The 15,714-nt window shown below is 41.8% G+C and overlaps 1 protein-coding gene across 1 annotated transcript in view; it reads left to right on the top strand.

Moving 5' to 3' along the window:
• Positions 1–15,714, top strand: part of LOC105536637 (putative uncharacterized protein CRYM-AS1) — a 36,609-nt gene that overhangs the window by 11,921 nt on the left and 8,974 nt on the right. The window contains exons 2-3 of the mRNA XM_011976038.1: positions 3,242–3,328; positions 4,214–4,478. Of these exons, the coding sequence (XP_011831428.1) occupies positions 3,269–3,328; positions 4,214–4,478 (325 nt within the window). The 5' untranslated portion in view covers positions 3,242–3,268. The remainder of the gene's footprint in view (positions 1–3,241; positions 3,329–4,213; positions 4,479–15,714) is intronic.

Here is a 15,714-nt window from a genome sequence, read left to right as displayed (position 1 = left end):
ACTATATAACTTACATATTTTTGTATGTTGTGTTTCCATCTTCATTTGCCTCAAGATATTTTTAAATCCCTTTAATTTCTACATTGACTCATTGGTTGTTTGGGAGAATGTTGTTTAATTACCATGTGCTTCTGCATTTTCCGAAATTCTTTCTATTTTTGATTGTTAGTATAATACCACTGTGGCTGGAAAAGGTATTTGAAATGGATTTCAGGCTTCATAAATTTACTAAGATTTATCTTGTGGCCTAACATATGAACTCTCCTGGAGAATGTTGTGTGTGTGCTTGAGAAAAATGTGTACAATTGACCCCCCATATCTGTGTGTTCTACATCCACAGATTCAACTGTGGGCCAAAAATAGTAAAAATGATAATAATAATTAACAATATGACAATGATACAAATAGAAAGCAATGCAGTGTAACAAATATTTATATAGATTTTATGTTAGGTATTATGAGTATCTAGAGAAAATCTGAGGCATAAGGGGTATGTATGTAGATTATATGCAAATACTACACCATTTTATGTAAGACACTGAGCATCCATGGATTTTGTTATCCTCAGGGGTCCTAGAACTAGGCATTAGCATTGTGCCTAGTTGGGTCTTACCTGTAGCCTGTGTCCACTGTCCACTGGTGCCAGCCTGGAGGTTGGGTGTATGGTTGCTAGCCCAGAAGCTAGGTCTGTGAAAAACTGGGTCCTGGAGCCATCTTAGGACCTGGGTTCACAAGGCTTGGCATGGGGAAGGCCTGGACCCTGTATTTGCAGGTGCCTGCCAGATGTTTGAGCCCAGGTGTGCCATCCTTATTCTGGGATGGGGCTGAAGCCCAGGGCCACTGGGACATGCCTAGTGCTTGGGTCAGCCTAGTACAGGGGCAGGCCCAGAGACTAAGTCCACCAGGCTGGGCTGGAACCTGGGACTGCAGAATCTGGCCTGGCATTGGTATGGGCTTGGAGGCTCAGTTTGCTGGTACTAGCCTGGCAATGGGTAAGCCTGGAGCCTGTATCTGTAGGGGTCAGCCTGGCAGCTGGGTCTACCACGTAGGCCCAGAACCTGGAGCTGTGAGATCTAGCCTGGTGCTAGGGCAGACGTGAAGGCTCAGTCCCCAACTTATTTTCTTGATGTTAGGTTAGATTTTGATGGGCAGAAATTTTAGATTTTGATAAAGCCCCTTTTTTATGATTTGTATCCTTAGTATCCATTTTAAGAAATCTCTGCCTACCCCAAGGTCAGAAAGATATTCTGTAGTAATAGTAGAAATTTTAAAGTATCTTATGTTCATCTCATGTCATATTCAGAAAAAATTGCTTGTAGGAGTAGTTGACTATAGCATTTTGTTACTTTTTTCCAGAGAGGATTCATTTTTTATGTTAGGCAGCTGTCAGTACTTGCAATCTTGGGAGCGCCCTCATCCTGTATTGAGGATTGAGATTATTTGAAGTTGGGTTTTGTAGAAGCTAAAAGGATTGAGATTATTGGAGTCCCAGGGAAGGTCAATCTCCTTTAGGTTCCTCCTTACTTACAAAGTCAAGTCCTAATCTAATCCCTTCCATTCCTGGCCCTGAATTCCAGCTCTCTTTCTCGTAGTCCCAAGAATTTAAGTCAGATATTCACGGTCACGTAGTTGTGAAATCCCACATGGTAGTGGTGCGATTTCAACCTACGCAGTCTAACTTCAGATCCTTGGTTATTAAAAGGAAACTTCCATGTCACCCTTACCATGAGGGATGAATTTCATTTGTTTTGCTTCCCATTGTATATCTACACCTCACATGACATGTAGTAGGTATTCAGAAAATATTCATTAAATGTAAGAATGAATCTTCTCTTAGACCATTTGGGATACTATAGCAAAATACCACAGACTATGTGGCTTAAAAACAGCAGAAGTTTATTGCTCACAGTTCTGATGGCTGTGAAGTCCAAGATCAAGGTGGCAGCACATTCCATGTCTAGTGAGGACCCCTCTCCTTGTTGGCCTGTCTTTTCTTTGTGTCCTCAGATGGTGGAAGGAATGAGAGATCTCTGTGGGGCCTCTTTTATAAGGGAATTCATCCCATTCTAATCACCTCTCTAAATCCCCACTTCATTTTTATTTTCTTTTATTTCTTTAATTTTTTGAGATAGAGTTTCACTCTTGTTGCCCAGGCTGGAGTGCAGTGGTGCAATCTCAGCACACTGCAACCTCCACCTCCCTGGTTCAAGTGATTCTCCTGCCTCAATTCTCCTGCCTCAGCCTCCCGAGTAGCTGGGATTACAGGCGCCTGCCACCAGGCCTGGCTAATGTTCTGTATTTTTAGTAGAGACAGGGCTTCACCATGTTGGCCAGACTTGTCTTGAACTCCTGACCTCAGGTGATCCACCCGCCTTGGCCTCCCAAAGTGTTGGAATTACAGGCATGAGCCACTGTGCCCAGCCCCGAAATCCCCACTTCTAAATACCTTGACTTTGGGTGTTAGGATTTAACATAAGAAATTAGGGGAACATAAACATTCAGTTCATTGCAAATCTGTTCCCCTTAGCAATACTGTTAGTGGTAGTTACTTCCAATCTGATAGATTATTGAATAGCATTTTGGGCTTATAGTTGTGCTGTGATTTTATATACTGTTTTGTTGCTTTGCCATTGGTGGTGACTTACTTGTTTTTTTGTTGTTTTTAAATTAGTATTTCCATGGGGATTGGGAAAACTACTGGCAAAATTTATCTGGAAACTTGCATCAACAACTTATTGATCTTTGTTTTGTGGTTGGTATTTTAGCCATATTAGAAGCTCCATAGATGTTGACTAAATTAAAAATGTAGGTTGGGAGGCTGAGGCGGGCAGATCACTTGAGGTCAGCAGTTCGAGACCAGCCTGGCCAACATGGTGAAACCCCATCTCCACTAAAAATACAACAGTTAGCTAGGCGTGGTGGCAGGTGCCTGTAATCCCAGCTATTCAGGAGGCTGAGGCAGAAGAATCACTTGTGGGAGGAAGAGGTTGCAGTGAGCTGAGACTGTACCACTGCAGTCCAGCCTGGGTGACAGAGTGAGACTCTGTCTCAAAAAAATAATAGGGATAAACAATTTCTCAAATATTTTAAATCCTTATAGTTCCTATTTTAAATCTTTATTAAATATTTCTTGTCTTTAAAGCTTGATTATAAAATTAAGTAGTTTAAGTAATTTACTTGTCTAAAATTTACACATCATTAGATAATCTTTTCTTTTTAAAAAACTTTACTCCCTCCATAGAGTTGAACTTCCTCTCTTTTTAGAAGAATGGATTTCTCGGAGGCCAAAAAATTTATGGTTCTTCTCTGGAAGAATTTTATTTTAAAGGTAAGTTGAACTACCTATAGGGTTATTCCAACAGCTCAGAGACCACAGGGGGAAATTCTGACAGCTTGATCATTGAATTTCAACTTTTACTGTTTTACTTTTTTCAGTACGAAGGCTGGGTTATCTCTGCCAAATACAGAGTTCTCCCAGAGAGAGATAATAGCAGGCTGTTATGTAGAAAGCAGAAAAAAGACAGTCCAGGAAACTCCTGCTATTATAGAGTGAAGCTGTGTCTTTGGCAACCAATATATTCTTTTATGAAGTATCTTTTATCTTAATATAAAAGAATTATACACGACTATTCAGCCATGAAAAAGAATGAGATCCTCTCATTTGCAACAATATAGATGGAACTGGAGGTCATTATGTAAAGTGAGATAAGCCAGGCACAGAAAGACAAACTTTGCATGTTCTCACTTATTGGTAGAAACTAAAAATTGAAACAATTGAACTCATGGAGATGGACAGTAGAAGGATGGTTAACAGAGGCCGGGAAGGGGTAGCTTGGGGTAGGTAAGGGGGAAGCGGAGATGGTTAATGGGTACAAAAAAATAGAAAGCATGGATAAGACATAGTATTTGCTAGCACAACAGAATGACTAGAGTCAAAAATAATTTGATCATACATTTAAAACTATCTAAAAGAGTATAACTGGATTGTTTGTAACATAAGGGATAAATGCTTGAGGGAATGGATACCCAATTTACCTTGATGTGATGATTATGCATTGTGTGCCTGTATCAAAATATCTCATGTAACCCATAAATACATATACCTGCTATGTACCCACGAAAATTAAAAATTTTTAAAAAAATTCAAAAATGAACTTGCAAAGTTAATAACCTCTTAGGGCAATTAACATAATCTTTTTTCTTCTTCTTCTAGAGGCGGCGATGTATTGCTTTAGTTGTGGAAATGGTCCTCACATTTCTGTTTAGTGCCGCACTCTTGGCAGTACGCTCTGTTATTGTTATAAAGAAGAACGGACCTTTTGATTTTGCTGCTCAGCCTGTCGATGAAGTGCCTTTCTACGTCACAGCTTCCTTAGCTTCTGCTTTCCCTTTGGAATTGGCTTATGTGCCTTCCAGAAGTACTGTGGTTCAGGGTATTGTCGAAAGGGTGAAAATGGATTTAAACCCCCAAATGAAAGGTTAGAACTTAACGTTTTCTGAAAAAACATACAGAATTACTAAGTTGATTTAGTGAAGACATACTTACAACCTTATTAACTGGTTCTTAACCTCCCAATTAAAACATCGTTGGAATCCTCATACTAAGTGTAAATATTATGGACTTCATTACACTTGAAAGTTAAATTTCCAGAAAATATTTTGTTCGTAGAGCCCAGAACAAATAGTAATATTTCAAAATGAGATGACCAATTATGATGATGGTTCTAAGTTGTTATCCAGTTTTGTGATACTGTTTTTTTCTATCTGGTTGTGCTTCTTGAACCTGGGTAAGTATACCTTCAGGGGTGTGTGATTTTGTGCCACCGATCAGTGGTCAGTTATTTAAAACAATGTTTTATATTAAAATGTGGTGTGAGTAATATAGGAAGGCTTTAGAAAACACTCAAGCTATGTAGCATTATTTTAAAAGCCTTCAGTCCCTCACTTACCTTCATATTCCCAGATCAGTTTCTTATCTCTTTCTCTCAGAGGTAAATACTGTCAGAAGTTTGGGCCGGCCAGGGGCGGTGGCTCACGCCTGTAATCCCAGCATTTTGGGAGGCCGAGGCGGGCAGATCACCTGAGGTCAGGAGTTTGAGACTAGCCTGGCCAACATGGTGAAACTCCATCTCTACTAAAAATATAAAAATTAGCCAGGCGTGGTGGTGTGCACCTGTAGTCCCAGCTACTCAGGAGGCTGAGGCATGCGAATTGCTTGAACCCAGGAGGAGGAGGTTGTGGTGAGGCAAAATTGTGCCACTGCACTCCAGCCTGGGTGACAGAGCGAAACTCTGTCTCAAAAAAAAAAAAAAAAAAAATTGAAGAAGAAAAAGTTTGTGGGCATCTCCCTAGCATACCTCTCTCTACACATGTGTGTGCATGGGCACACACACACACACACTCATGCAACTTTTCCATCTTTTTTTCTTTCAAGAGATATGAGAGTCCTTGAGAGTAGATGCCATCTCAAAGCATTCTTTTTTGTTGTTTGCTTTTTTATCAAAACATTCTTATTTTAAAATAAAGACTGAAACAAAAGAATATGAAGTTCCCAGTAATTTTTAAATTCTACAACAAAAATATCCCAACAAATTTAGAGTCTATTATGGGTTACTCCAACAGTCTGTTTGGGTTACTCAAAATATTTTCTGATTTCCACTCTGATGTCTTCTTTGATGCATGGAATTTTAAAATTTTTAGAAATGTGTTGCTGAACTTCCAAGCACTGGGGGCTTCTTGCTATCTTTCTGTTGTTGATTTCTGTTTTAATTTCCTTTCATCAGAGAGTATACTCAATTCCAGTTCTTTGGCATTTTGAGAATTGTTTATGACTAGTACATGGTATATTTTGACAAATGTTTTCTGTGCATTTGTAAAAACTGTGTGCTGTAGGTTTTGCTTCTGGTGTTCTATAAATGCCACCTAGGCAAAGCTGGCTAAGTGTCATGCTTTTCAAGTCATCTGTATTCTATTTTTTTTTTTTTGTCTGCTTATTAGATCAGTCATTGAAAGAAGTATTAAATTTCCAATCAGGTATTATTAGGATTAAATAAGTTATATACTGTATGTATTAATTTTTTTCTTTTTTTTTCTTTTCTTTTTTTTTTTGAGACGGAGTCTCGCTCTGTCACCAGGCTGGAGTGCAGTGGCACAATCTCGGCTCACTGCAACCTCCCACCTCCCACCTCCCAGGTTCAAGCAATTCCCCTGCCTCAGCCTCCTGAGTAGCTGGTACTATAGGCACCTGCCACCACACCTGGCTAATTTTTTGTATTTTTAGTAGAGATGGGGTTTCACCATGTTGGCCAGGATGGTCTCCATCTCCTGACCTTGTGATCTCCCGCCTCTGCCTCCCAAAGTGCTGGGATTACAGGTATGAGTCACCGTGCCCAGCCTCTATATATTCAAATTTATGTATTTTTGAGATATTAAAATTTCCAACTGAGATTTAGCTATTTTTCTTTTTGCTTATTTATTTTGAATTAAAGTTCATGTGATCTTTCCATTGAATCATTTTTAAAACAGTATTTTTCAGTTCTGGAATTTCCATTTATCTCTATTTTTAATAGGTTCCAGGTCTCTTGGAAAATGTACCATTTTTAAGTTTATTAACCATATCAACCATAGTTACTTTAAAATCCCTGCCAGGAAGTTCTGGTACCTGGATCACTTGTTTATCTTTCTTTTTTCTTTTATGTGATTGAGTTCTATTTTGTAACATGCCTTGTATATTTTTATCAAATCCAAGATGTTGCAGATGAAAACTTTTGAAGGCTCTTGGGGATATTTCTTTATCCAAAGAAGGTTAAATTTTCTTTTGGTAGCTCCCCCTGCCCCCACTGAAGGCTAGTTTTAGCTTCACTAAAGACCACCCTATTTCTGTTTTCTCTTTACTTCTGGGCATAACCCTGGTACTAGTGTGTGATTGATCCTTACTCCTAGGACATGACCATTCCATGATTCAACTGAAAGTCGGGGGTTCAAGAAGGCTCCTTACCTTGTGGGGCTTGAGCTCCATCCTGTCTCCCCAGCCTGGCGCAGCTGCTGAAATCACTGCTCAGCATTTTAGCCCTCCAGCCACTGTCATCTACCTGCCTGTACTCACTTGGAAGACTAGAAGTTCTTACCCAGGCTTTCGCCCCTCTTCCTGGATACATATGGTTAATTAAGGCAGCTGACAGTCAAAGATGAATACCCAGGCCAGACCCAGTGGTTCACGCCTGTAATCCCAGCACTTTGGGAGGCAGAGGTGGGAGTTCACAAGGTCGGGAGATCGAGACCATCCTGGCCAACATGGTGAAACCCTGTCTCTACTAAAAATACCAAAAATTAGCCAGGCATGGTGGCGGGTGCCTGTAGTCCCAGCTACTCAGGAGACTGAGGCAGGAGAATCGCTTGAACCCAGGAGGTGGAGGTTGCAGTGAGCCAAGATCGCGCCACTGCACTCTAGTCTGGGTGACAGAGTGAGACTCCGTCTCAAAAAAAAAAAAGAGTGAGAGAGAGAGAAAGAAAGATGAATACCCAGGAAAACAGTTTAGATATCTGAGGAGACCAGGAACAATGAAAGGAAGAAAGCAAATGGAACCTCCTATACCAGGAGAAGCAGAACTCGTGTAACTACTGGAGGGGTGAGGAGAAGAGCTGCTCAGGTGTCTGGAGTTTCAGCTGGGGTTCAGCTCTACCCCGTCATCCCATCATCATCGTCATCATCCCAGGCTGCAGCATTTGCTTTCTTACGCATGACCACGATGGGAAGAACAGCTATCCCCAGTCTAGGCTTTCAGGACATGGTTACATGTTTGTGTGTGTTTAATGCTCTCCTTATTGGGGCTAAGCAAGTTGGGTATATGTTGGAATGAAAAAAGTTGAAAGATTCTTTTAGGGCTGGGTTTTTTGTTTGTTTTGTTTTGGCCAGGTCACTAGGATTGAAGGTGAGAGAGACAAACGAATTGAAGAACTGGAAGAGTTATTAAAGAGATGGGTCCTGGAATCTAAACTAGAAAGGAAACGAAGTTAGGAAAAGAATGATTTCAGATGTCAAGTGATGGGAATGTAAAATGGCTTTTGACCAAAGACCTCTGAAGCTACATATCATATAACCAGTGCACCACCAGCTCCACACATCAATATCTCTCTACAGCAGTTTCTGTAGGACAATGGTCCCCAACCTTTTTGGCACCAAGGACTGATTGCCTACAAGACAGGTTTTCCACAGACCAGTGGAGGGGGGATGGTTTCAGGGTGATTCAAGCACATCACATTTATTGTGTACTTTATTTCTCTTATTACATAGTAATATATAATGAAATAATTATACAACTCACCATAATGTAGAATCAGCAGGAGCCCTGAACTTGTTTTCCTGAAACTAGGCAGTCCTATCTGGGGGTGATGGGAGACAGTGGCAGATCATCAGGCATTAGATTCTCACAAGGAGCACGCAGCCTAGATCCCTCATATGCGCAGTTCACAATAGGGTTTGCGCTTCTATGAGAATCAAATGCCTCTGCTGATCTGACAGGAGGCAAAGCTCAGCTGGCAATACAAGTGACAGGGAGCAGCTGTAAATACAGATGAAGCTTCGTTCGCTCACCAGCTGCTCACCTCCTGCTGTGTGATGTGGTTCCAGTCCATGGCCTGGGGGTTGTGGACCCCTGCTCTAGGGGGTCTAGGACAAACCAAAATAAACAGCATACTTCCTCACTTGGAAAATGAAAATAATAATAGTGTCATATTTTTAGAGTAGCTGTGTATATGTGAAGTATTTAGACCAGTTCTCTGCACATAGTAAGTGCTCAGTAAAGACTAGATTTATTGGGCAGGCACAGTGGCTCATGCCTGTAATCCCAGCAATTTGGGAGGCCGAGGCAGGTGGATCATGAGGTCAGGAAATTGAGAACAGCCTGTTCAACATGGTGAAACCCCATTTCTACTAAAAACACAAAAATTAGCTGGACGTGGTGGTGGGCACCTGTAGTCCCAGCTACTCAGGAGGCTGAGACAGGAGAATCGCTTGAACCTGGGAGGTGGAGGTTGCAGTGAGCCAAGATCATGCCACTGCGATCCAGACTGGGTGGCAGAGTGAGACTCTGTCTAAAAAAAAAAAAGACTGGATTTATTATGATTATAGGAAACACAGCTTTCTGCTCTGCCAACATCTATGTTGAGTATCACCATAAGGCCAGCCTACCAGTGACTATTTGGAAAAGCTGTAGCATCTAGCAATACTTCCAATTTGTCTTCTGTTTCACAAATAATGGTACAAAATATGAAACAAAATGAACAGTAGAGGAAACATTTTGAACAGGAAACCATGTAGTCCCAGCTACTCAGGAGGCCCAGCTACCATGTCTATCTCTGTAAACCTGTCCATTTGAAATTTGGATTACTGCTTCTTGGATTCATTCAAGGCAATGGAAATAACCAAACTTTCTGCCTTTAACTACCTGGTCCAAGGAAATCAACCCTGTGTTTCCTCTCTAATCTTAATCTTACCACCTGGATCTTGTGGTTTTAAGCCTGCCTAGTCATAAAGGACAACTGCAAATATTTCAGCTTTATTGGAACTCAAGAGCATTCTGGGTTTGTTCTTTGTGATTCTTCCCTTTTATTTCACTTCCACCTAACTTTTAACCTTTTTTTTTTTTCCCCCTGAGATGGAGGAGTGGAGTGTCACCCAGCCTGGACTTCAGTGACACAATCTCAGCTCACTTGGCAACCTCCACTCCCCGAGTTCAAGCAATTCTCCTGCCTCAGCCTCCTGAGTGTCTGGAACTACAGGCACCTGCTACCACATCTAGCTAATTTTTTTGTATTTTTGTTAGAGACGGGTTTTCACCATGTTGGTCAGGTTGGTCTTGAACTCCTGACCTCAAATGATCCACCCGCCTCTGCCTCCCAAAGTGCTGGGAGTACAGGTGTGAGCTATTGCATCTGACCACTTTTAACTTTTGATGTTATATTCCATTTCCAGCATCTAGCTCTTACGTTTTGATATTATGTTCTATTTCCAGCTATGTCCCTTTTTCTTTCTTTCTTTTTTTTTTTTTTTTTTGAGATGGAGTTTCACTCTTGTTGCCCAGGCTGCAGTGCAATGGTGTGATCTCGGCTCACCACAACTTCCGCCTCCCGGTTTCAAGTGATTCTTCTGCCTCAGCCTCTCGAGTAGCTGGAATTACAGGCATGCGCCACCACATTCGGCTAATTTTCTATTTTTAGTAGAGATGGGGTTTATCCATGTTGGTCAGGCTGGTCTCAAACTCCTGATCTCAGGTGATCCGCCCACCTTGGCCTCCCAAACTGTTGGGATTACAGGCGTGAGCCACCAGACCCAGCCTACTTTTTTTTTCTTAAGAGTGGACTTAGTTTTACCAGCTTTGATGATTTGAATTCTCTGAGGCCCTTGTCTCCTCCTGCTCCTGACCAACCGTGTAGGTGCCCCCCTGATTCCAGGCCCCGAGAAGCTACTTTCAGCTTTGAAATGTGTGTGCCAGCTTTGCCTACCCCCTGAGAAAGGGAGATTATTAGATGCACCTGGTATTTTGCAGCGTTACAAAAGTGATGATTATGACCCCTTAGCATAATTTCATAGCCACCAACAATGTTCTCAGGTTTGGATGGCAGTCCAAATATACTTTAAGTATTAAGTATTTGGCAGTCCAAATATACCGCCAGATTAAACTATCTTGAGAAAGTAGAATTGACTGTCATTATTTGTGGATTCTGAATTTGTGAATTCAATGACTCACTAAAATTTATATGTAACTCAAAATCAGTAACCGTTTCACATTTCACTTTTGAGGTCAATTGCAGACATGCAGAGAGTGGCAAAAAAAATTGAGTCCTCCAAGGGTGGTTCCCAGCCTTGGCCAGGTCAAATAAGATGACACCCTGTCCACCTTGTTTCAACTCTCATACTACAAACAAGTATTCTTGATATAGTTGGTGCCTTTATTTTATTTTATTTTATTTTTTGCATCTTTGTTCTTTATGTTGGTGATTTTGTTGTTTAATGTCACCCCCAGGCATAGTGCTGAAGTACTGTCTCATGTTCCTAAGTGCAAAAGGGCTATGATTATATCTATCTATCTATCTATCTATTTATTTATTTATTTATTTATTTATTTATTCATTTATTTATTTATTGAGACAGGCTCTTACTCTGTTGCCCATGCTGGAGTGCAATGGCATGATCTCGGCTCACTGCAACCTCCACTTCCCCCAGTTCAAGCCATTCTCCTGTCTCAGCCTGCTGAGTAGTTGAAACTACAGGCACATCACCGTGCCCGGCTACAGTTTTATATTTTTAGTAGAGACGGGGTTTCACCAAGTTGGCCAGGCTGGTCTAGAACTCCTGATCTCAAGTGATCTGCCCACCTTGGCCTCCCAAAGTGCTGGGATTACAGGCGTGATCCACCGTGCCTGGCCCTGATTATGTCTTTTGGAGAAAGTACAAAGTACCTGTGTTAGAGAAGCTTAATTCAGGCATGAGTTATACTGCTGCTGGCCATAAGGTCAGTGTTAGTGAATCAACAGTATGTATTAAATAAGGTGTCTTTAAACAGAAACACCCCAAAAAACAGCTTATGTATTGATCAATTGATGAAAATGTGACCAGAGGCTTGCAGGAACCTAATTTTGTATTTTCCCTAGGAGTAATCATTCGGTATTCCCTAACTCAAGTGTCTGTGATGACTTTATAGAATGTAACTGTGAATAATGAAAATGGATGGCGTCCAGGATGGGAACATAACATGTACAGCATCAGCACTTCCATATGAAAGTCTCCCAACAGCGCAGGTGCAGCTGTACGCTCCCCCAGTACACAGGGCACATGCAGTTCAAGAGCTGAGGTCGATACGGTGTAGACCCTGTAATTATAGGGAAGCCGCCACTTTTGTTTGCCAGAATTTGTGCAAAGTCCTAGTTACTTTCTTCTCAAGCCAAGTTCAGTCTCTAGATGAGATGTATTGCAGCAAGCAATGTTGATAATGGGTTCCAGGCACTGCTAACATTCTATATTTTTAGCTCAGCACATACCTAGGCACAGTGCTGCCAGAGAGTAAACTCATAGCTATCTCAGTGGGTACATCTGGGTCCAGGAAAATAGGATTTATGTTTGCTATTAACCCTTTCCTCACAATAATCTGCAGTCTTTTTTTTTTTTAATACGGAGTTTTGCACTTGTTGCCCAGGCTAGAGTGCAGTGGTGCGATCTTGGCTCACTGCACCCTCCGCCTCCCGGGTTCAAGGATTCTCCTGCCTCAGCTTCCCAAGTGGCTAGGATTACAAGCCACCACGCCCAGCTAATTTTTTGTATTTTTAGTAGAGACAGGGTTTCACCATGTTGGCCAGGCTGGTCTCGAACTCCTGGCCTCAAGTGATCCGCCTGCCTCTCCCTCCCAAAGTGCTGGGATTACAGGTATGAGCCACCACACCTGGCCAAAACCTGCAGTTTTATATCAAAATGTATCATCAGTGACAGTCCCTAAGGACAATCACATTTTTTTCTGACACCATAATTGTATCACAATGTATCACAATTATTAGCATTATGGACCAGAAAAGCAGTACATTTACTGTTTTTCAAAACGAATTAGGTTATCCTTGATACCTACCATCCCCACCCTGTTTGAGATGCAGTAAAGGGCTCGGGTTGGTGCCAAAATCTTGGACACACCCTCAGCCATGAGGTACCATGATTAGCGCTGTCTCTTATACACATCTAGATGTGTATAAGAGACAGACTTCCGCCTCCCGGTTTCAAGTGATTCTTCTGCCTCAGCCTCTCGAGTAGCTGGAATTACAGGCATGCGCCACCACATTCGGCTAATTTTCTATTTTTAGTAGAGATGGGGTTTATCCATGTTGGTCAGGCTGGTCTCAAACTCCTGATCTCAGGTGATCCGCCCACCTTGGCCTCCCAAAGTGCTGGGATTACAGGCTTGAGCCACCGCGCCCGGCCCATTTACTGTTTTTCAAAACGAATTAGGTTATCCTTGATACCTACCATCCCCACCCTGTTTGAGATGCAGTAAAGGGCTCGGGTTGGTGCCAAAATCTCGGACACACCCTCAGCCATGAGGTACCATGATTAGCGGCAAGCGCAGATCAAGCCTTGTCCTGGTCTGTGCCCTGGGGTTCTTTGAAGCTGATGAGTGATTTAGAAGAACACTGGCAGCCAAGTATAAGCTGGTCATATGGAGTCACACATGAGGCTGAGAGATGTCTCATTCATCTCATGTTGAAAGCTGTTACTCTCATCAACATTTCATCCTCTTTGGGGAATGATTATGTTGCTGACTAGAGATCAACATGGAAATCTGGGTATAAAAAGCTGTCAGGAAGGCCGGATCCTTTCTTCCAGTGGCTGCCTCAAATCCAGCAGGCCCTGGAATAACGTCATTTTGTCCAGCGTCATTTTGTTATAACTTTGATTGGAAAAAAGAAATTGATTCCCAGCCCGGGCTGTCGTCTGTGTGGAGCTTGCATGTTCTCTCCATATCTGTGTGGGTTTTCTCTGGGCATTCCAGTTTCCTCCTGCATCAAAGTAACTTTTGAGGTCATTTGCAGACATGCAGAGAGTGGCAAAAAGTTTGAGTCCTCCAAGGGTGATTCCCAGCCTTGGCCTGGGATGTGCACTTTAGGGCAATTGGCATGTCGACATTGTCCCAGTCTAAGTGAATGTGGGGTGTGCATGACTGTGCCCGGTGATGGCATTCATCCAGTCTACGGTTGGCTCTTACTTTGTGTCGTAAGCTGCAGGGACAGGCTCTGGCCCCCTGCAACCTTGAACTGGAATAACTAGCTAAATGATTATTTTACTTGTGTTTGTTAATCTGTCTTAAATGTATATATGGCTCACATTATTTATTTCAATGCTTAATATTAGAAGTGTTTTGGTATTTATTTAGATGTTTGGTGATGTTTTTTCTGATCATAAATATACCATAGGCACTCCAGCCTAGGAGTACAGAACAAAATCCCATCCCCTCGAAAAAAGAAAACAGTAATATGCAATAAAAACTTAACTTTTTTTCCCCAGAGACAAAGTCTTGCTCTGCTACCCAGGCTGGGGTGCAGTGGTGTAATCATAGCTCACTGTAATCTCAAACTCCCAGGCTCAAGCGTTCCTCCCACCTCAACTTCCCAAGTAACTGGGATGATAGATGTGGGCCACTACTCCTGGGCTAATTTTTTTTTTTTTTAATTTTGTAGAAATAGAGTGTCACTATGTTGGTCAGGCTGGCCCCAAACTCCTGGCCTCAAGCAATCCTCCTGCCTCAACCTCCCAAGTGCTTGAGCCACGATGCTGGCCCTTAACCCTTGTTTATATCAATTAGATTATGGCAAAGTTAGTTTCGTTATACATCATTTCACTTAAAGTTAGTTTCCAAGAACCTATTGATGATGATAAGTGAGGGCTTACAGTACATGTTTTGGAGATAAATATTGTGAATGCACAATCACCCCTCAGGCTAAATAAATATTGACCCAGGAACACCAGAATCTGACCTCATTCTTCCCTCTTCCCTTTGGATAAACCTGTTTCTTTGTTTATGAGAACTATAGGAATGCCTCATTTTTATGCAAATATAAAGCAAGTGCCCAACCACCACATTTACCTAAATGCAGATGTTTTGGAGGCTCAAAACTCAAGGGTCTCCACCCAGGATCCATACATACAGAAAAGACACTTGTCCAGGATGGAGGCTAAATCCTTGGAGTTGAGTGTTACATTTTTATTTTGCTTTGTTTTTCATAGTTTTTTTGTGCAAAAAATGAGTGGAGCAAAGTAGCTGGGGGAACTGACTGTATGCTCGTCTTTTTGAGATTCAGAACTAGCGATACGTTGGAGTCCAGGTGACAAGTGTGGCAGGGAGTGGAAGCCCTGTTGAGAAATGGGGACTTGAGAAGCATGGAATAGTACCTTTGGTGAGGATGTTGATGTTCTCTCTCAAGCTATTCCATCTACTTTGGCAATAATGAGGCTCCCGATGGAAGCTTTTGAGAATCAGATAGTTGGGGATTTGCCACAGGAAGAGTTGTGACAATCAAGCCTTTTAAATCTTAGTAATAAAACCACATGATATTTCATTTTCCCCTGCAGGTTTTTGAAGCCTTTGATATCGTGTTTACATCAAACATGTTACTCCTAAGAAGATCTTTAGTGTATACAATTCCACATACAGATATTTTAAATGACTACTTTGGCTCAGAAGAGTACAAATGACACCCCGGTCTTTTAAAATTTCAATTAGATTCAGTTTAATCTAGGCTAAATCCGTTGATTGATCACCTCAAATATTGAAACGTAATTGCCTCAAATATTGAAACAATAAAGTAGTATCATTCCTTAATTTCTTAGTGTTTTCCATAGTAGAGATTCTCATAATGTGGATTTTGAATAAATTTTGTGGATTTTTTCTTTTCTTTTCTTTTGAGAGGGTGTTTTGCTCTTGTTGCCCAGGCTGGAGTACAGTGGCACAATCTCGGCTCACTGCAACCTCCACCTCCCAGGTTCAAGCGATTCTCCTGTCTCAGCCTCCTGAGTAGCTAGGATTACAGGAGCCCACCACTATGCCTGGCCAATTTTTGGTATTTTTAGTAGAGAAGGGATTTCGCCATGTTGGCAAGGCTGGTCTTGAACTCCTGACCTCAGGTGATCCGCTTGCCTCAGCCTGCCAAAGTGCTGGGATTACAGGCGTGAGCCAC

The sequence above is a fragment of the Mandrillus leucophaeus genome, unplaced genomic scaffold, assembly GCF_000951045.1.
Source record: "Mandrillus leucophaeus isolate KB7577 unplaced genomic scaffold, Mleu.le_1.0 Scaffold162, whole genome shotgun sequence".
Taxonomy (NCBI): domain Eukaryota; kingdom Metazoa; phylum Chordata; class Mammalia; order Primates; family Cercopithecidae; genus Mandrillus; species Mandrillus leucophaeus.
The sequence above is the reverse complement of the archived record's forward strand: the minus strand, read 5'-3'. Positions and strand labels throughout refer to the sequence as shown.